Source organism: Manis javanica, chromosome 4, assembly GCF_040802235.1.
Source record: "Manis javanica isolate MJ-LG chromosome 4, MJ_LKY, whole genome shotgun sequence".
NCBI classification, from domain to species: domain Eukaryota; kingdom Metazoa; phylum Chordata; class Mammalia; order Pholidota; family Manidae; genus Manis; species Manis javanica.
The window spans coordinates 6,663,395-6,684,812 of NC_133159.1; the positions used below are offsets into that span (position 1 = coordinate 6,663,395).

General features: G+C 46.8%; 1 protein-coding gene across 1 annotated transcript in view; it reads left to right on the forward strand.

Moving 5' to 3' along the window:
* CA6 (carbonic anhydrase 6) overlaps positions 1–18,511 on the forward strand; it is a 33,158-nt gene extending 14,647 nt beyond the window's left edge. Inside the window, exons 3-9 of the mRNA XM_017669383.3 lie at positions 1,378–1,557; positions 6,284–6,432; positions 7,106–7,198; positions 10,311–10,380; positions 13,980–14,137; positions 16,046–16,169; positions 18,073–18,511. Coding sequence (XP_017524872.3) covers positions 1,378–1,557; positions 6,284–6,432; positions 7,106–7,198; positions 10,311–10,380; positions 13,980–14,137; positions 16,046–16,169; positions 18,073–18,185 — 887 coding nt within the window. The 3' untranslated portion in view covers positions 18,186–18,511. The remainder of the gene's footprint in view (positions 1–1,377; positions 1,558–6,283; positions 6,433–7,105; positions 7,199–10,310; positions 10,381–13,979; positions 14,138–16,045; positions 16,170–18,072) is intronic.
* The last annotated feature ends 2,907 nt before the right edge of the window (positions 18,512–21,418 follow it).

Consider the following 21,418-nt stretch of genomic DNA (forward strand, 5'->3'; position numbering starts at 1 on the left):
TTTTTTTAAGGAAGCAAAGGTTTATTATTATAAGGGTTGAAATTCAGAGGTAAGATAGGAATAGTATTATAATATTTAGAAATACAATGAAAAATTGGTCCTTATTAGCAGATACTGAGTTGAAATGTTTATATTCATATTATGCTTATTTTGGATTGTCAAAGTCTTCCAGGTGTCTCCTAGAGACACTACAATTTGAGAACCACTGTCTCATATATGTAATTTTTTTGACAACTGACCATAGAGACAATTCCATTTGTTAAGGGATCCTAATTGTTTAGGATTTTGTGAGCATTTCTTTTTCTTTTTCTTTTTTTCTTTTTTTCTTTTTTCTTTATTTTTTTTGAGAAGGCATCTCTCATATTTATTGATCAAATGGTTGTTAACAACAATAAAATTCTGTATAGGGGGGTCAATGCTCAATGCACAATCATTAATCCACCCCAAGCCTAGTTCTCGTCAGTCTCCAATCTTCTGAAGCATAACGAACAAGTTCTTACATGGTGAACAATTTCTTACATAGTGAATAAGTTACACGGTGAACAGTATAAGGGCAGTCATCACAGAAACTTTCGGTTCTGATCACGCATTATGAACTATAAACAATCAGGTCAAATATGAATATTCGTTTGATCTTTATACTTGATTTATATGTGGATCCCACATTTCTCCCTTTATTATTATTATTTTTGTTTTTAATAAACTGCTGAAGTGGTAGGTAGATGCAAGATAAAGGTAGAAAACATAGTTTAGTGCTGTATGAGAGCAAATGTAGATGATCAGGTGTGTGCTTGTAGACTATGTGCTAATCCGAGCTAGACAAGGGCAATAAAACATCCACGGATGCATAAGCTTTCTCTCAACACAGGGGGGTGGGGGGAGGTTCTAAGCTTCACCACTGTTGTTTCCCAATTTCTCACCTGATGGCCCCCCTGCGACTGTGCCTGTCTTAGGTTGTTCCTCCCTTGAGGAATCTTACCCGTCTCTGGCTAACCAGTCATCTTCCGGGGCCATACAGGGAAATGTAAAGTTGGTAAGTGAGAGAGAAGCCATATTGTTTGAAAAGGTTAGCTTTTTACTTCTATGAAAGATTTTTGAAAAATCTTTTTGAAAGCCATGCTTTCAAAACACTGGCCAAGTTCCCAGGGCCGGTGGTTGCAACAGAGATGTTAGGAATGAGCAACCGGGGCCCCCAGACAGCAGGGCAGTGGAGTGGACTTAGATGCCCTCCCGCCTCCTTCTGGAGGCCCTCCTGCTTTCTGGAAGGCAGACCTCTGGCCTTGATCCCGGCACCCTGCCTGCCAGGTGGGCCTCCCACTGGGAGGGCTCTGCTGCAGCCCCTCCGGCTGTGACCCGCTCTGCTCTCTCCCGTCTCAGTGGGGCCCCTGGACGAAGCACACTGGCAGAGGGAGTACCCTGCCTGCGGGGGGAAGAAACAGTCGCCCATCGACCTGCAGAGGAACCATGTTCGGTACAATCCCTCCCTGAAGGCTCTGAAACTGACAGGCTACGAGGACCAGGCGGGCGAGTTCCTCATGACCAACAACGGCCACACAGGTGAGGGACAGTGACAGGCTCCAGGCCGTGGGTTGTCAGCCGGGCATGGCGGGTGTTGCTGCCAGGAGCGGGCCGCGCACCCATCAGAGCACCGCCTCGCAGCAGGGGGGCCGACCAGCGGTAGGCCCTGGGGAACCCTGATCTACCGGTTTTCAAATCTAGTGAAATCTGGATGAGTACTAAGTTTAATAATAACGTTAACATGATGGAATTCAACACCTGTGAATTTTTATTTTACAGGGTTCTTTTTATATCTTGGAGTCTAAGATAAATACATTTATTTATATATAAATTTTAATAGATCTCATTTGTTGGAGCAGTTTTAGGTTCCTAGTAAAATGGAAAGTGCAGCCATTTCCCATATTCCCGCTGCCCCCCTACACACAGAGCCTCCCCCATTATAAACATCGGACACTTTGTTACCAAGGATGAACCAGCGCTGACACATAACACCGAAGTGCATAGTTGACCTGAGGGCTCACTCTTGGTGATGTAGGTTCTGTGGGTTTGGACAAATGCATAATGACGTGTATTCATCATCACATTGTCCTCCGAGGAGTTTCACTGCCCTGTCACCCTCTGTGCTCTGCTCTGTCACCCCTTCCCCTGCTCCCACCCCTGGCAACCACTGATCTCCATTGATCTTTTCACCAACCCCCAGTCCTGCCTTTGCCTGGATGTCTCAAAAGTGGAGTCATACAGTATGTAGCCTCTTCAGATTTGGTTTCTTTCACTTAGTATCTGCATTTAAGATCCTCCCTGTCTCTTTACGGCTTGATAGCTCATTTCTTTTTAGTGTTGACTAATATTCCATTGTCTGGATGGACCACAGCTTATCCATTCACCTGCTGAAAGACATCTTGGCTGTTTCCAAGTTTCCACAATTATGAATAAAACTGCTATAAACATCCATGTGCAGATTTTTAGGTGGATATAAATATTCAACTCCATCTGGTAAACACCAAGGAGGGTGATTGCTGGATCATATGGTAAGAGTGTCTTCACTTCTGTGGGAACCGCCAAACTCTTCCAGAGTGGCTGCACCACGTTTCACCCCACCAGAAATAAGGGAGACTTCCTGCTGTCTCCCTTATTTCCACGGTCTCGCCAGCATCTGGTGTTGTCAGTGTTCTGAACTGTGGCCATTCTAATAGGTATACATGGTATCTCCTTGTTTTAATGTGCATCTCCCTCATGACACAGGGTGTGGAGCACCTTTCCATATGTTTACTTGCCATATGTATATTTTCTTTAGGGAGGTGTCTGTTTAGTCTCTGGCCCATGTTTTAACTGGGTTGTTTGTTCTCTTTGGTGAGTTTTCAGAGTTCAATGTGTACTTTGGATGGCAGTCCTTGATTAGATGTCCCTTTTGTAAATATTTTCTCCCAGTCTATAGCTTGTCTTCTAATTCTTTTGACATTATCTTTTGCAGAACAGAGGGTTTGAATTTTAATGAAGCCCAGGTTATCAACTATTTCATGGATCATGTCTTTAGTGGTGTATCTATAAAGGTAGTACCATACCCAAGGTCATCTAGATTTTTCTCCTATGTTATTTTCTAGGAATTTTATAGTTTGACATTTCACATTTAGGTCCATATCCATTTTGAGTTAATTTCGGTGAAGGGTGTGAGGTCTTTTTATTTTTTTGCATGTGGATGTCTAATTGTTTGTAGAAAAGATTCCATTGTGTTTCCTTTGCTCCTTTATTGAATATCAGCTGACTGTATTTACATGGATCTATTTCTGGGCTCTATTCTGTTTCGTTGATCTATTTGTTCTTTCACCATTACCACACTGCCTTTATTACACAGCTTTAAAGTAAGTCTTGAAGTCTGGTAGTATCAGTCCTTTGATTTTGTTGTTCTCCTTCAGTACCGAGCCAGCTATACTGGGTTTTTTGCCTCTCAAGTTTGTTGACATCCACAAAATAACTTGCTGGAATTTTCACTGGGATTGTGTTCAATCTATAGAACAATTTGAGAAGAGCTGGTATCTCAACAATATCAAAGCTTACTACACAGGAACATGGACTACCTCTCCATTCATTAGCTGTTTGACTTCTTTCCTCAGAGTTCTGTCATTTTCCTCAGATAGATCTTATACATATTTTGTTAGGTTTATACCTAAGTATTTACTTTTGGGGGTTGCTAATATAAATGATATTGCTTTTAATTTCAAATTCTACTTTATATTTTTATGTGCCCCATTTTAAGTTGTTATATTCAACAGATATAAAATTATATTCCAATAAAAAGAAATTGAAAACACGCTTAGATGTTGAGATGCACTTAGATTGCTACAAAAGTTTCTAAGCGTATTCTCAATTTCTCTATTTTCTTAGGCCCGAGGCACCAGTTCTTCTGTGCTCAGGGGGGGAAACAACACTGTTCTCTTTCTTACTAGGTAGTGTCTGGCACTCCACTGTCAGCTTCCCAGAAAGGAGAGGCCATCTCTCATTCTCTCTACCCCAGGACCTGGCACACAGCCTGACACAGATTAGATGCATTTCAGGGGAAACAACCTGTGCATGGGAAGATTAATCTCCAAATAGAGGCCACTGAGTGGTGCAGGATTCTGAGCAGGTTTTGATCTTTGAAGGCTACAGGGGCATGGTTGGTTTTGTCTTGTCCTTTTTTTTTTTGACTTTTATTTTGAAGTAGTTTCAGACTAGAAAAATTGCGAAACTACTGCAGAGAATTGCCATACACCCTTCTCCCATTTCCCCTAATGCTAACATCTTATGACCATACTGCACTGGTACAACACAATTAACTTCTCTACAGACCTCATCTGAATCCATCACTGTCCCATTAATGTCCCTCGTCGGACCCAAGACTTAATCCAGGACCCCACTCTGCATGTAGCCGTCCTATTTCGTCTCCTCCCACTGGGGTCAGTTCCTCAGTCTTCCTTTGACCTTCACTGAAACCTTGACACTTTGCTGTTGTTTCCTGAGCACAGAACATGCTCAGATCACATGGTTTTTCTGGTTTGATCAGAACTTGGTTAAATTAGTTTTAAACAAGGGGGAGCAACTTCTGGAAGGCAAATCAATTTTCAGAATCTGGAAAGTTCAGCAAGTTGTTTTGAAGGGACGGATATTCAGCCTCACTTTTTCAATACACATTGACAAACTCGGAATTGCTGTCATTTTTCAGTCTGGCCTGTGTGATCTTGTTGGTAAACCTTGAGAACTGGGACCTCCCATCTGCAGGGAATTGTGTCTTGGGGAAAATTCCTTTTCAGGATCTCTGTCGTTGCTCAGGTGGTGCTCACTGTCCACTTAGGAAGCTCTGGTCTGGCCCTCAGCTCCCCAGTCTCACCGCACAGATGACTCTGCACATATTCTTTTAAGGGCTTGTCTATTTCATGTGAGCATTGATCCTGAGGCTGGCCACATTTTAAGCACTAAATGCAAAACACCTGCCAAATACAAACAGCCTGTCCCACATTCAAAATCTTTGAGGCCAGATTCCTACTTCCCTGCATATTGTTATGAATTTAATCACAGCCCTTGTTGCTTTAAACAATTTGGAAGGAAAGACGGGGACATTGGACAGTATCAAATATTTAATATTTGCTCTTTAAGAAGACTTATTTGTTTATAACCATCTTTGAGACTTTAACTAGAAAGACCTCGTTAACAGGACAGATGCTGGCTGTCCCTTTCCAATTCCTAAATTCTATCCTCATAGATATTTTTCTTAGTCATGCACTGGTGTTAGTCTCCATGCTTCCCTTTGCCTGGCTCATTCCAAACTACAGAGATTTCTCCAAGGCCTGAGCCAGTGAAATGAACAATTGCAGTGGTATGATCGGAGTGACTTCCCCGAAGTATGTCTGTAGGGCAGGAGGCAGCTGGCAGAGTGATCCATTTTCTCACTGGCAAGCACCAACCTTTGAATGCATCCATGGATAACAGCACATCAAATTAAATCCCAAGCCAAGAGTCTATGTGTTGTTTGACTTGTGGCAGGATGTGGTCTCTTGTCTTCTGAAGACAAGCTGAGGCCCACCGTGACATCCCATTCCTTCTCTGCCACGTTCCTGGCCCAGCTCTGCCCCCGACCAATGAACTGTGTGGCTCTGAGCAAGTCTTTCTACCTCCCCAGGTTGCCTTCCTTAGCCCTAAAATAAAAGTGTTAAAGGTCCACAGTATGTTCCTTTACATGGGGTGGACTGGACTGTTAATTGGGCTACTTCTAGAGGGCTACCCAGGATGAGGGGTCTTACCACATCATGAAGAAGATAACAACCTCCACTTAGCGTTACTAACAGTACTCAGTCTGGGGTGTAAACATCATCAAAATAGTTCTGCGACCCTGCTTCTATTCTTACACCATACCCAAATTCCAAAATTGGCCAGAGGTGGAGAGCAGAATTCTAGTTTCCAAACCCACTGGTCCTATTTTTTCAGGGCCTCCCCCTTTACTGGGACCAACAAGCTGGACCTGCCACTGTGTGGTCCTGCCCCTGACCTTCTGGTTCTGGTGGGAAGGTGTGCACCCTGGAAGGGGTGCCTGCCCAGCCCAGCTTACTCAGCCTGGTCCCCATCCTGCCTCATGTACCTCCTCCCCACGGGTGACCCTGCTCATGGCATTGCAAGCCAGTCTGTACTGGCTTGCCTAGGTGTGGCCAGGTGACCTGGGAAGCTGTCCAACCAGCTGGCCTGACCCATCCAGGCCCACCCACACAACTCCCTGCCCCCTCATCTTCTCTTCCAGTGCAGATCAGCCTGCCCCCTACTGTGCGTTTAACAGCCACCGATGGCACTGAGTACATAGCCCAGCAGATGCACTTCCACTGGGGCGGTGCATCCTCAGACATCAGCGGCTCTGAGCACACCGTCGACGGGATCAGATACGTGACTGAGGTACCCTGAGGCCCCCAACTGGGTCCTCTTTCCTCCAAACCCAAGTCACTCTTCTTGGGAAAACAGCCAAGAAGAGTGTGCTGTGGTGACAGTCAAGTCACCCTGAAGCTGAGTTTATTTTTTCATTCATTCACAACTATTCACTGTTTGCTGCTGTGCTGGGGTTCAGGCAGAGTCCCTGCCTTCTCAGAACTCAGAGCAAGTCAGGAGTTTGTAGCCTAAAGAACGGGGCAGACCCTGCTGGTTTCAGCTGGGTTTCTGTGTCTTAGATTTTCAGGGTTCTCTGTCTCACTTAGATCTGTCCTTAGGATGACTCCAAGTTTATAGTGGCCTCATGACTCCTCTAGGGAGACCTCAGGAGAACCAGTGGCTTCGTATGATCCCTCTGGACTCTTCCTGCTTGTCTGCCTGGAGGCAAGTGGGGTCAGGAAAACACCCTTAAACTGCCATCTCCCCAGAAACCCACTCATGCTCTTCCTATTCTTGGAGAACTTTCTGGTACCGATAGATCTCATAGCCTGGATGGAGGGATGGGGTCAGAATCACCTATGTGAGACATTCATCTGAGGCCTCAGGCAGAGCGCTTCTCTGACTTTTGCTCCTTACTTAAGAGCCAGAAGCAGTTGAAGTCTATGGGAACTTCCCTTGACTTACCCCTTTGTTGCTCCCACAGATTCACGTCGTTCACTACAACTCTAAATACGAGAGCTACGACATAGCCAAGGGTGCACCGGATGGCCTGGCTGTCCTGGCAGCCCTCGTGGAGGTAGGCGGAGACTGCGCGTGACATTGCCACGTGGCAATGAAGGGCCTTCCTTCCTGTCCCTCCTCATCTGTTCCCGAGCCCACAGTTCTGGGAACCACGGTCTCACGGGAAGATCTACCCTTTTCTCAGCTTTGCTCACGGTCACTATGCTCCTTTTGTGTTGCCACCTCAGACCCTTGGGTTTGAAAAAGCTGCCTTGGAAAAGCTGGGATCACAGAAGGGCTGATGGACGTGAGCGGTCTGAGGACAGGCACCAGAGAGGCAGCACTTGGGCACTGCTCAGGAAGCCTGCAGGGTGGGCCCAGGGCTGGGGTGCAAGGAGTGGTCAGTGAATCCAACCCCCCAACATAAGTATTGAGCTAGACAAAATTGTCAGAAACAACTGTGTCAGTGTTCTGGCCGTGGACCAAGGGCAGAAGTCCGGGCATTTCCTTATGAAAAATAGCTAGAATTTTGAGTAGGAACAACAGGAATCTGTGGCCTTCTTGCCTGGAGCTACTCCCACTGCCACCCCCTAACCTGGTCAGCAAGGGAGTTTTACTGGGAGGGGCTGCACAGGACAACCAGCAGCTTCACTGCAGCGGGGTGGGAGGCTCACTGGGTTTGGGATATGAGTTGAAGACCTATGTTCTGGGGCATTCTGGATAAAAGCAGCAAACTTGGCAGAAAAGACCGGAAACAGAGAGGAAACTTGCAGCTCTGAGTCTGAGGTTGGGGTGAGTGGCAAATGGCAACTAGTCAGAAATTTAATGGGGAGACCTCGGAAACGTGAGAGCTGCGGAAGGCCCATGCAAGACTCCCAAGAGGGCCTGATGCGAAGGCAAAGCTGAGGCAGACTTGTTAGCTGGCTTCTCAGCCCACACACAGATCCATCAGCAGAGGGCACGAATCGTCTGGGCCCCAGGGGCCGGAGCGCGGCCTCTGCTGACATCACGGACAGGCCACAAAGCTCTGCTGACCCCAGGGGGCCCTGGGAATCCAGGAAAGTAGGATTTAAGAATTGAGCAGGAACATAAGCTGCTATGTACTGCTGGGAAAACCTCCTGCAGATCCAGCCCAGGTGAGTTAGCAAACCACACACACACACAACCTTTCAGGACAATTTTTAAAAATGAGAATTTAAATTTGCTGCTATATATTATCCAAAATATCCAGTGTTCAGCAAAGCAGTTGAGCATGCAAAGAAATGGGAAGACATGATCTGTATTTAGGAAAAGAAAAGCGGTCCATGGGAACTGACTCCGAGTGGACCTGGAGGGATGTAGCAGATGGTACTTTAAACCAACCATCATAAATATGTTCAAAGGATTAAAAGAAACTATGTCCAAAGAATTAAAGGAAGTGACAATGACTCAAAAAGGGGGAATCTCAATAGAGAAACAGAAACCATAAAAATGCACCAAATGGGAAGTCTACTAGAATGAAAGATTCACTACCTGGGCTCAGAGCAGATTTGGGAAGCAGAAGAAAAAAATCTGTTCAACTGAAGATAGATCAAAGAAATTATTCAATTTGAAGAACAAGGAAAAAAAAAGTTGAAGAAAAATGGACACAGCCTTAGAGACTCCTGGGGACAAGATCACTCACCCCAACACACATGCTGTGGGAGTCCCAGAAGGAAGGGAGAGAGAAAGGGGCAGAAAAAGTATTGAAGAAACACTGGCTAAAAACTTCCCAAATTTGATGAAAACATTAGTCTTCCAATCCAAGATATCCACAAACCCCAAGTCTGATAAACACTGGACACATCACAGTCAAACTGCTAACAGCAGCAAGAGAGATAGCATTCATTGTATGCAGGGGGCTGACAGTACATTCATGGCTGGCTGCTCATGAGAAACAAGTCATGGGAAGGCAGCGGACTCAGCCAGGAATCCTATGTCCCGTTCAACCACCTTTTGAAAATGAGATGAAATAAAGACATTCCTAGATAACCTAAGACAGGTAACAGATGTCTTACAAGACATAGTAAAGGACATCCTTTTGGCTGAAAGGAAATGACATCAGAGAGGAACTCAAATCCACACAAAGAAATGAAGACGGCTGGAAATGGTAAATATGTGGGTGAATATAAAAGACTATATCCATGCATTTTTTTTTTGTCTAAAAAAAAATCCCATATGATTATTTAAAGCACTGGGGACACCACTGTATTGTTGGGTTTGCAACGTATGTAGATGTGTGTATGTATGTGTATGTATATGTATATGTATATATATCATAGATGCATATGTGACAATAGAGGAAAGGATGGGAAGAAGTAGAGCTATGCTGGAGCAAAGTTGCTGTATTTTGCTGGAATTACATTAGTATTAACCCAAAGCAGACTGTGATTAAGTTAAACTTTACATTGTGATCACTTGAGCCACTACTAATAACTAAAAATGGTGAAATGGTAAACAAGAAGTGTTTGTTTAACACAAAAGGTGGGATGAGGAACAAAAAAGACAGACATTTGGAAAAGAAATAGCAAACGGCAGCCATAAATCCAAGAAATCTGAACATGCACTTGGCAGAAGAAAAATGGGATCCACACTACTGACTGAAAAGAACCCTGCAGAAACAGGACCTCCGCCCATTTTTTTTTTTTGCTAAAAGCAGCTTTGCAACTTGGACTTAAAATGTCAACACTCATAGAAGAACTAAGGAGTGATCTGGCAGGGGGCAGAATTGAAGGGGTTTCACCTAGGAGCCCCGGCTCCCGTTTGCTCAGCCAGAAGTCCCTGGGGGTGAAGGGAGAGGGTGAGACCAAGCCCCTCCCATCACAGTGAATGGACTGGCAGACACGTCCCAAAGCTGGGTCCCTGGGGATGTTTTCATCCTGACTTCTGGTCATTCCCTGAGGGCATCGCCAGTCACCAAGAAGCTCCTGTCCTGAGAAGCTGCCAACATGCTTCAGATCTTGTCACCCTTGGAGACTGGTGAGCCCAGGCGGTTGGTGGCAGAACAGCCCAACTGTCTCCCCCACTCAGCTGGGACCTGAATAGGCTGCCTCCTCCCAGCCCTGGCAAGTCTGCCCAGGCAGCAGGGCATCCACCACCTGGATGGGTGGACGAGTACCGGTTGGGGGTCCCTTCTCCATTGGGTTGACAGCTCCGTGTCTCTCCTACAGGTCAAGGATGATGCTGAAAACACTTACTACAGCAGCTTCATCTCTCACTTGAACAACATCAAGTACCCAGGTAAGGGGAGCCAGCAGCGGCTGTGGGGGGGAAGAGGAATGAGTGTGGGTGTGTCGGGGGGCACAGGAGGGTGACTCTGGTGGGAGGGTGGCAGATAAGCCCTGCCCTGGGAGCACAGCCCTCCCTGTGCACCGTCACTTGTTCCAGCGGCCCACCTGCTCATAAATGCTACCTGCTGATTCCCACAATCAGAACTTTCTGATGGCCAGAGTGCCGCTAACTAGGGATGGCCTCTCTTCGTGCTTCTTGCCTCCGTCCCGAGAGAGCTGGCTGTGAAAATCCCGGTCACGAGAGAGCTGTCCTCCGTAGCTTCAGGCTGTGAAGAATGTGGAGTGAAGCCCCTCATCATCACACCTGGACATGCAGACCCGCTGGGGCTGGTCTCCCTTCCCTCTGCCTCCAGAAGGCAGAGTTCTGGTCAGAGCGATCACCCACCCCCAAGGTCAGCCCTTGACCTTGGACAAGAACCTCATCAGCGTTGAAATGGTTCTGGGCACCCCACCCTGGCCACATCCCCCGGACTCCAGCCCCAATGGCAGTCCCCACTGGCCTCCTCCATGGGCCTCCACATGCTCGTGACCAGCTGCCCTTGTCCTTTCATCTCTTCACCTAGCTTAGATCCCAGGGGCCATCATTCTGACATGCCAGGCAAATGCCCTCCACAAGCTCACCTGGCAAAAGCCCAGACCAGCTCCCACCTACTCAAAACCTGAGCCAAATGGCTGAGTGTGGCTGGACGGAAACACACAGACATCTAACTGGTATTATTCTTGGACATATTTGCCAATACCTAAACAAATATGAATGGGCCAGAACACTGCCCGGAAATCCTAACACAGTCCTCTGGGCATTTGCTCTCCCCACTCCGAATGCTGCTCCTCCTCTCTCCCGAGGCCCCTGCACCCGGCCCCAGCTTCTCCCTCGGAGCAGGTGCCTTGACCCCACTTCACTGAGAAGAGAGTCAGAAACTCATCTGAGCCCGCCCGCACCTGCCCAAGCTCCATGTGCCCTCCTCTGTACGATGGGTGAAGAGTCCCCGCCCCAGCACCTGAGTGCTGAGCCCCCCACCTTTGCTCTCAAGGCCTTCCCACCTGTTCCTCCCGCTCTCCTGCATCCTTGACTTCTTACCCTTTAGATCCTTCTGCTCAGCACACAAATCTCTGTGTTCTGAGGTTCAAACAAACACATCTCTTGAGCCTCCTACTCCTCCAGCTTCCTCCCCATCTTTAGCTCCCCGTGGAAGAATTGTCTAAGGTCCTATTCTCTTTTCTCACCCACCCTAAGCTGGCCCCAGCCCTCCCCGAGCCTTTAAGGCCACCCCGTTGCCGGCTTTCCCGGCCACTGTTGTCCTGAAGCCATGGCCCGTTACGCCTGGCTGTCACTCTGGCCCTGCCCCTCCCCCTGCCCCCAGCTCTGCTCTTTCCTGGCTCTTGCCCTAATGTCGGCGGGCACCAAGACTTCCCTCGGTGACCTTCAATGCGTGGCCTGAGTTGCCTTCTCTAGGCTGTGGACTCCAAAAATCCACATCTGGTCCCGCACGTGATGACAGTGCCCGGCCAGCAGGTGAGGCCAAGAAGAATCAAGAGCTGGCTGGCTCATTTACTGACCATGAACAAAGCCAGCGGAGAAACCACGGGCCTGTGGTGTAAGGCACATCCGTGAGCTCACTGGCCTCAGAGAGTCTACTTCTACTGACTGACCCTGATGCATTCCCTTCTCTGATGCAATCAACTGTCCCGGCCCGCGGGACGAATGTGGAGTGTGCCGGAGACGCCTGCAGAAATGAAACAAGCAAGGGACACAAAGAACGACCAGCAAGTCAGGATGTCTGATCAAGCTGGCACAGTTTATTGTTTACAGGCTCAATTTATACAAGTAGCAAGTAAGGGGTGGGTCAGGAGATAATTGGACCTTAGGTGGCGCCGGCGGGGAGGTGTAGAAGGGTGATTGGGTCTTGGTTGGCGCCGGCGGGGACGAAGGACCCGCAAGAGAAGCGGGGAGTTCGCCGTTTTGGGGGCGGGGGAGGTGTTTTCACACATCCTCAAGGTCTCCCTATTTTCAGAGTGAGGAGTCTTGGCCCATCTTCAAGGACAAGATATGTTTTTGTGAGCAGATAACTTCCAAGGACTGCACCAGTTGCTCTCACCCTTGTGCTTTCCCATGCTGCGTTCAGACGTGGGGGAAGGGACATAGCCCCGGCTCCCAACAATCAACTCCACTTCTGATCAAAACTGCCCACAACACTGACCTCTCTGAACTCAGGATTCCTTTACCCACCTGGTTACCTGACATTGCCATGTGGATTTAAACCCAACATGGCCAAAACGTAACTATCCCGCTTCCAGGCTTGTCCCTAACCCGACATCCTCACCTTAGCAAAGAGCACCATCATCCATCCTGTTGTTAAGCCCCAAATCCCGAATCCATTCCTGATTCTCCTCTGCCCATTACCTGCCACACACACACCAGCAGCAGGTCCTGTTGTTTGTAACTCCCTGTTTCCAGTTCTTTGGGGAATATATCAAAAGTGGAATTATTGGATCAAATGGTGGCTGTATGTCTAATTTTTTAAGGAACTGCCATGTTGTTTTCCACGGCACCATGGTTCCAGAGTTCCTGGCTCACTTAAATACCTTAGAGTTAAGAAACTAAATCTATGCAGTAAAAGTCCTTTACGAGGTTATATCTTGAAATCTTTCCAATGACACTAAAACTTAGAAATCTTTTGCCTGCTCATGGGATTGTGCACTACTGATCTCATGGCTTTGGTTCAACAAGCCCATTTATGTGTACATAAAACCGTATCCTCTAAGCCATTAAAAAATGCAAAAGTGCTCAGGAAAGGTGAAGTGAAATTCAGCTCACCTCCATGTTGCTTTGATAGTCTGATGCTGAGCTCAGGGGCTCAGTGTCAGTGACATGAACAAAAGAGAAATTCGCCAAATGCGGTGATGAGTGTGGGCTCTGTAGAGGCTTCAGAGACCCCATGGAAGTACTTCTCCCCACACCGTGCCTGCAGCTGAGCGTGGTTCCCAATGGATGTGGCAGCAAGAGTCCAAGATGGGAAGCCTGCACCTGGACTGCCGCTTGGTCCTGATTCTGCCTTTCTATCTCCATCCACCCAGTTCTAAATGAGCCCAAACTGGGGAATTTTGTTCCTTGAAGAGAACTTACTGAGAAGCCCCTAGGAGTCACAATTAAATGTTTATTTGTCATAAGACGTGCCCTCTGTGTAGCAATGATGGTTACCCCCATGAGTATTTTCCCATGTGCTGATTCAATGCCAGCACTTTATAAACACATTCCCCTTTACCCTCATGGTAATCTTACTGAATTTGCCAATGAGGGAGCAGCCTTAGAGGACTGAGCACCCAGCCAGTGCTGCGCAGCCAGGAGTTGGCATCTGAGGAGCGGGTCTCTCCCCACAGTCTTTGCTCTTAACCCTTTCAGGAGGCAGCAAACTTGGGGAATGTTTCCCAATGGTGGACTTTTATGTTCTCCTCAAGTCAGGAGATTTGAACACTGTGAGGTCCGAGCTGATCACCCCAAGGGCCAGCAGTGGTCCCTAATACTCCTTTGTCTCTTGTTCCCACCATTAGGGCAAAGCACATTTCTGAGAGGCCTTGACATCCAGGACATGCTGCCCGAGGACCTCTACCACTACTACAGCTACGAGGGGTCCCTCACCACTCCTCCCTGCACCGAGAATGTGCACTGGTTCATGCTGGCAGATTTCGTCAAGCTCTCCAAGGCACAGGTAATGCATGGCATCACTTCACCAAAGTCGCCCCTTCTGATTGCCTGGTTAGCAAGGGTGCTTCCCAAACCCTCACCCAACACCAACACCTGGGTACCCATGGTGTTTTCCACCACCAGGTTACTGTGCCCACTTGTACTGCCATGGTGATCTCACTAGTGCTGTGGCAGAAATGGGCAAACAGAGGCATCAGGGAATCCCAGGAAACATAGTTGATGCAGCAAAAGGACTGGGTCCGGGTCCACGGTAGAGGAGAAGAGGTGCATGGTGAAGGCGAATATTTATTGAGCGCTGCTCTTGTCGGGCACTGCCCCAGGGCCCTGGTACTCAAGACCCCACCCTCCCAGAGCTGACACTCTACCTTCATGTATGGCTTTATGCAAGAAGGGTAGCTTCATGTTTATCTTGTTATCATGCTAAAATACCCATAGCCCTTTGAGGAGAAGAGCTATAGCGGACATCTTTTGTTCCCCAGCATAGCATGAGCACATAATAAATATCTGATGAGTTGAATAAAGAAAAAATGTTGCTGAGGTTGCAAAATAAAGCTGACATTTCCTCCTGGATGATGTTCTTCCTCAGAAACATTTATTTCTTTTTCTTAAAATTTTCATTTCCCTACTCCAGGAAAAAGTGGAAAGACCCCTATTCAAGGATACCTACACACAGAAAGGTTGTCAACAATGTTGGCAGTGTCACCAGATATTTAACAGAAGCAAATGTAAATTATCTCTGGAAAAATGCACCTTAAATTCAGATCTATAAAAATTTCCACAAATAAAGTTACCTGAAATAAGCTCAATTTAAAAAAAAATCACAAAATTCATAAGGGAAAAGATAGTATGAATGAGCATCAGCAGAATCAAACCTACAAAGATTTTAGATAGTGGAATCATCAGAAAATTAATATAAATAAGAATGTTTAATATGTGTAAAGAGTTCATTATATGTGTAAGCATATTTAGTATGTCTAATATGTATGAGTTTTAAATATGATAAAAGAACAAAAAAGTATAGAATGATCAGACTTAAAAAAGAAGAAGGATTTCTAGAAATAAAAAGTTACTGAAATTAACCAAATGAATGAGTTTAATAACATGTTAGACACAGCTTAAGAAAGAATTAGTAAACTGGAAGACAGAGCCAAGAAAATTACCTAAAATGCCACACAAAGAGAAAAAGAGATGGAAATATGAAAAAGAAGTAAAGATATAGAGAATACAGTGGGATGGTCTAACAAATATCTAGTTGAAATTCTAGCAGCAGAAGTAGCATAGAGAAGAGGTATGATTTCACAAACATTGAATGACAATTTTCTAAAAGAGCTGAAAAACACCAAGTCATATATTCAGGAGGCCCAATGAGTCAATGTAAATACAAAGAAACTCACACTAAACACATCACAGTGAAAGTACAAGATATCAAAGACAAAGAGAAGATTTAAAAATCAGCCAGAGAAGAAAGGTAGACTGTAATGAAAGAAGTTCTATTAAAATTGATTCAACACAGCAATAATGAATGTCAGAAAGCAGTGGGATCATATTTTCAAAGTGCTTAGAGAAATGAATAGCCAACTTAGAATTGTCCATGCAGCAAAAATGTCAAGGATATAAAAAGAGTACATTTTTAGAAAAAAAACCTGAGTTTGCCACTTTTATCTCTGTTTATATCTTTCTCTCCTTGCTATTCGTAACCAAATTGTCTGAGAGAAAGGTTAAAAGAGGTTGTTGGAAGAATGAATGGATGGGCAAATGGTAGCTATCATAACACCCAGAACTCCTCTGGACTTGAGATCTTCTCACATCTGCCTTTCCAGGGTTATATAATCCAAGCTCCAGTCTTATTTCTAACTGAATTCTTTTCAATCACCCCAAAGCCTCTCTTCTCCATAATTCATGTTTTCTTCAGATTTGGAAGCTAGAGAATTCCTTACTGAATCACCAGAACAAGACCCTCCACAATGTCTACCGCAGGACCCAGCCCCTGAACAACAGGGTGGTGGAAGCCAACTTCATGTATTTCCCTCATCAGCGTGAGTGGCGGCGACTCCGGTTCATTCTTTGCAGTTTGTTGTGTCCTGTTCTCTTCCTTCTTTGGGTGGATTTCTCTCTTATGGCAATAGTAAGGGCAGGAGAGCAGGAGGCTCAGAGGGGCAAATCGGTACAGGCTTGGGCATAAGGGATGACTCGTTTTCCCAGTCCAGGCAGTGATGCCAGTGAGTAGAACAGAGGTGACACTGAGGAGGACAACGCTGTGGTTTATTACCTATCTGGTTGTGGGCAGACAGTAGGAGAAGCAAGATGCCAGCAACACCCAGATGCTCTTATAAGGTTGTAGGCGCAAGTCAACCTTTAATCCCAACTCAAATGATTTCCTACTCACCTTTACGTTGCTCTTACACAAATCCATCCTCAACTCCTATACATTCTCTCAAGGTGGGTTTAACAAGACCACATATTTTTTACTGCATTTTCTTGGGGACCAAGCCCCAGACACCAGTGTGCTGGAAGCAGGCATGAACAGTCTTGACCGCCCTGGAACCTCTAATTTACTGGGTCAGGCTCCATCTGTATTCTTGGCTTACCTCACTTCTGTGGTTGCAAGAATGTAAATATTCTGCAATTTTCCCATCTTTATTTTGTCTGCTTCTCTGTAAAGTTGTGAACTATACACATTCCTTGAATTCACTGTCTTTACCATCTATTTGTACTAACCATCTCTAAAATCTGCACATGCTCTAATACAATAGAATCAGTCTCCAATCAGTGCTGACCACTCAATATTACTTCACCTTTAGACGCATTCTCCAAAACTTTTAAACCTCCATACACACTACTGTCCCTCCCCATAAGGCCCACTTGTGATTTCCTCCCCAGCTTTCCTTCCCGGCACACTTACTGCCTTCTCGTGCATCAGTTTGCTTTTCCAGCACAATAATACCAAAGGAAAAGTGACACCAGCCATAACGATTACTTCCCTATGTTATACTACATATGATATAAACAGTAATAATTTCTTTTTCTGAAGGATGGCTTCCTCCTAAATTGATCCAAATGCCAATAGACTAGCCAAAGGGGGCTTAGACCCATGGGGCTGCCTCCTTGTTCTCCTTAGCCATGTTCCCATTTTCCTTAATATAATTGTATACTATTCTTGCAACAGGCACAAACAGAATGTATAGTTTCCCATATGCTCATACCAAATGATCTTTCCACAAGTCGGGGGTCATCCCAACTTACCCTCGTGGGAGCTCAGGTGTTCTACATTCCACGGTGGCCCTCCCTTCTGAGGCTCACTGTTCAGGGTTAAGCTTCAGTTTCCAGTAGATAGTAAAAGGGCTTCTTCCCCAGCCCCAATCGAGGGATTGAGTGATGGCTTCCTTTGCTGCTAAGAGAACAGGGAACTGGGTGTCATCCTGCCCCCTCCCCGACCTTACCTCAAGCCCCAAACTTCTATGTGGCAGGGATGTTCTGCAGGCCACCCAGTTGCATGACCCATGTAATACCTCATAGTTCTACATAATTCCAACCCAGATGGGTCAATATGACCAACCCATCAGCAAGGACTGACCTGAGAAACCAATCAGTTACAGAAGCAAGACAATGGCCAAAGCAGACCTCTTGCAGCTTATTAGGGGACACCCTTGCCCCCCAGACAAGGGTACCAAGCATCACATGAGGAGCCAGCGCCCAACACAGAACCTCCTCTGTGTCCCCCTTGGATTCTAGTGGCTTATGAGCCGGAAGTCAGACGCAGTGAAGATGCGTGGAACCAAGGGGTGGGAAAGCGGCGGGCATTCTAAGGGCTCAGCCAGCTCTTCCCGTGTGTCCATGTGTGGGGAGTGGTGTCTGCATGACCCACATCCCTGTTTCCATGAGGGCCCTCAAGTTTTCACCTTTTCCTATTAACTCTTCTTTTCATGGGATGTATTTTAGGCTCTGAGTTCCAGTTTTACCTAAGCAAGATGGATCATAAACTCAAGAACTTAAGATTTACGGGACAGAAGAAATTGGGAGGAAAAGCCAAGAGCAGGAAGGCTGCACCCTGAGTCGTAGGGGAAGAGGTGGCCTCCCAGCCCACGCCCTGCCTGCCTCCAAGGAACCCTGTGTGTGGGAACCCCCACCGGGGCGCCTGTTGAATTTCTGACTGAATCAGGGGAAAGCACCATCCATGAGAGGAAGTGAGGTAGTAACTGGATGAGAGGGGACTTGAGTTAAGATGGCACCAGGGGACAGTGACTGGAAAATAGAGGCACAGGGAACGGAGCCCTAACTACCCTCAAATCACGCCCGTGGATCTAAATCACAAACCCGCCCCAGCTGTCCTGTAGCATGTAATGCAATAAAATAACTTGGGAAATGTGTCATTTACAAACGTCTCTTCCCCATTCCTTTGCACCACCTCAAATATCCCTCCTTTGCCTCGAGGGACGCCAGCAAAGGGCTAGCGGTCCAGGTGGGCCGGATTCGCGGGACCAAGATTACGCAAACGGACTTGCTTGCGGGTGGGAGGTCTGGAGCATCAGCGGTGCCCTGTGGGAAGAGGGCAGAGGAGCAGCAGGCAGCCTCGGGGCCAGAGGGAGACGGGCCCCCGCAGAGCACGTCCTCGCTGGTGCAGGGCAGGCGCGGTTCAGTGCCAGCTCTCCCCTTTTCGTCAGGTGGGATAAAAAGATAACCGGCCTCCGAATTCCTTACCTGCCCCTTTGTCCTCACCTCCCTACCTCCCTTCCTCCCTGTTGCTGTTCATCTCACCCACAGCACTTCCGGCCTGACTTCATTTACCCTTCAGGTATCCGCCGCGAAGCCTGTCATCCTGAGGTTACAAAGATATCAGGACTTGGAAAGGCCAGGCAACCTGCCCAAGATCTGCCAGGGGACAGGTGGGAGAACCAGGACCTGAACCCACGTCTTTTGTATTCAAGTTCCTTTAAGTACAGAAGGCTTCCCTTTCTTTATACAAGCTTTGTACAGCACCTGCCATGTGTAGATAGGGGCCTCCACTGGGGGTACACAGAGACAGGGCAGACATTTAAATAACCAATCACCCCCTCCTGGGGAAAACAACTGTTTAAAGCCTTCACGGAGGGGCTGGTGGACTGCCTGGGTCTGGAAGGTGACCAAGTTCACCTGGGGAGCCAAGCAGGTGCCGGAACAGACCACCGGGGGAATGGCAGAGCTGATGGGAAAACCCGCCGGGAAGTGACAGTCCTTGGGGCTGGCCGGAGGACCAGGTTCGGGGAGCCGGCAGGGAGGCGGCGTGTGGCAGAGGGAGGTCAGGCATCAGCAGTGCCTTCTGCGCCACCGAAGGATCTTGGCTTTGATCCTGGGAGGGTCGGCAGCTACTGCAGGGTTTGCAGCGGGGGATGACCTGGTCAGACTCACGCTGCAACCAGAAACGAGAGGCTGCTATGAGCCGAGGAGCTCACGTGCCTGTGGGCCAGAGACACTACAAACAAGGAAACAAAGGCGTCAGCAAACAAATCACCCATGCCTGTTTGTGCTTGAAAACATGGGGAAAGGAACCAAAAATAACAGTTACCTACCACAGGGAGGAGGGTGACGGGGGGACAGTGGGAGGAGAGAGACTTTTCTGGATGCACCCTGTTTGGTAATTTTGACCTTGGGACCTTAGGTTTTACATCATTTTAAGAAAATTAAAAGATTTTGAAAAATGCCTAAAGCTTAACCTAAAATGTAAAAATATAGTAAAATGATTGAACAACTATATACGTTGAGTTGATAGCATAAAGACAGAGAGAATTTTTCTAAGCTGTTTTAAACACAGTATTTTTACTATCATACCTAGTGGGTTATATCCTAAAGACAAGACCATAAAGAAATCATAAACAGTTGTCAGGAATTGTGTTAGTAATAACACTAGTATTGTTATTTTGAAGCTCTGGGTGTTGTATGTGTGATTATTATATTGCTACACATCTGTATATCACTATGTTTATGTCCTTAGTAATTTTCAGCATAAGAAAACAGATCCAAGTATAAAATCAGAAAAGCTATGTAAAAGCCCGGTAATCATACATTTGAATTGGAAAGATCAGTATGAATCTGTACATTCCTTTTCTCTTCCTAAGGCATGTATTTCCTAGCTCTGTCTACTTTTCAGGGCTAGAACAACAGTAACGCAGTGGCAGGGAACATCTTATGCCCAGACAGGGGTCTCTCAGTACTATTGCCTGAGCAACCAGGGCCCCTGGGAGAAATGGCTGATTCCTGGGGCAGTGAGATACAAGCTGAGTCTGGGATATCTTTTTAGGGCAGAAAACAAGAGATTAGTGTTATGACTCCTGCAGTCATGCCCAAAAGACACAGGGGCCATCCACAAGGGGGTCCTGGGACAACTTCAACATTGAAAAGATAATATCAGGAAAAGAAGAGCTGCAATTGATTGAAACACATCATATAAACAGAAAAGCATGAGCCCAGAATGGTACTAAAATAATGAAGAAAAATTCACTGGTCCACTTTGGAGGTTGCTAGGGAAACCCTTTATTATTTGGTAAGCTGGCAAATAGAGGGGAAAATCGAGTATCTGCCCTGCCTTTCCTGTCCAAATTGCATTTCAGAGTCATCTCAGAGTTGGCTGTATTCGTTATCCACAGGCTGCTGTAGCAGACGACTGCAAACTGGCTTAAAAGAACAGAAATGGATCATGGGAAGATGGCGGTGTGAGTAGTTCAGTGGAAATCTCCTCCCCAAAACATACATATTTATGAAAATACAATAAATACAACTATTCCTAAAAGAGATACCAGTGGATGCAGTGCAACAGCCAGGATACATCTACATCTACAAGAACTCAACATGACATGAAGGGGGTAAGATACAAGCCACGGCCAGGCGGGATCCAAACACCCCCCTACCCCAGAACCCGACGGGAAGAAAGGAGTTGGAACGGAGAGGGAGTGAAAGCCCAGGACTGCTAAACAACCAGCTCTAGAAATCCGCACCCGGTGCGCAGACACAAGGTGCATGGGGGGCTGGATATCAGAGAAAAGGAAAAGCAAAACCTGTGGGCAGGTCCCCGCAACCGGCGCCCCTGAGACAAAAAGCGAGTGCTTTCTGCAAGTCTTAAAGAGACAGGGACCCCACAGCTGGACGAAGTTGTCCTGGCACACTTAGCCAGCAGCTGGGAATCCCGAGGAACCTTAGGTGCTCTAAATCCTGGGGCGACAGTGCAGCTCTGAAGCACCTCACAGCACTAAGCAACCTGCCAGTCATTCCTCCAACTGGCGCGGACCCCGACACACCGACACCTGCACAGTAG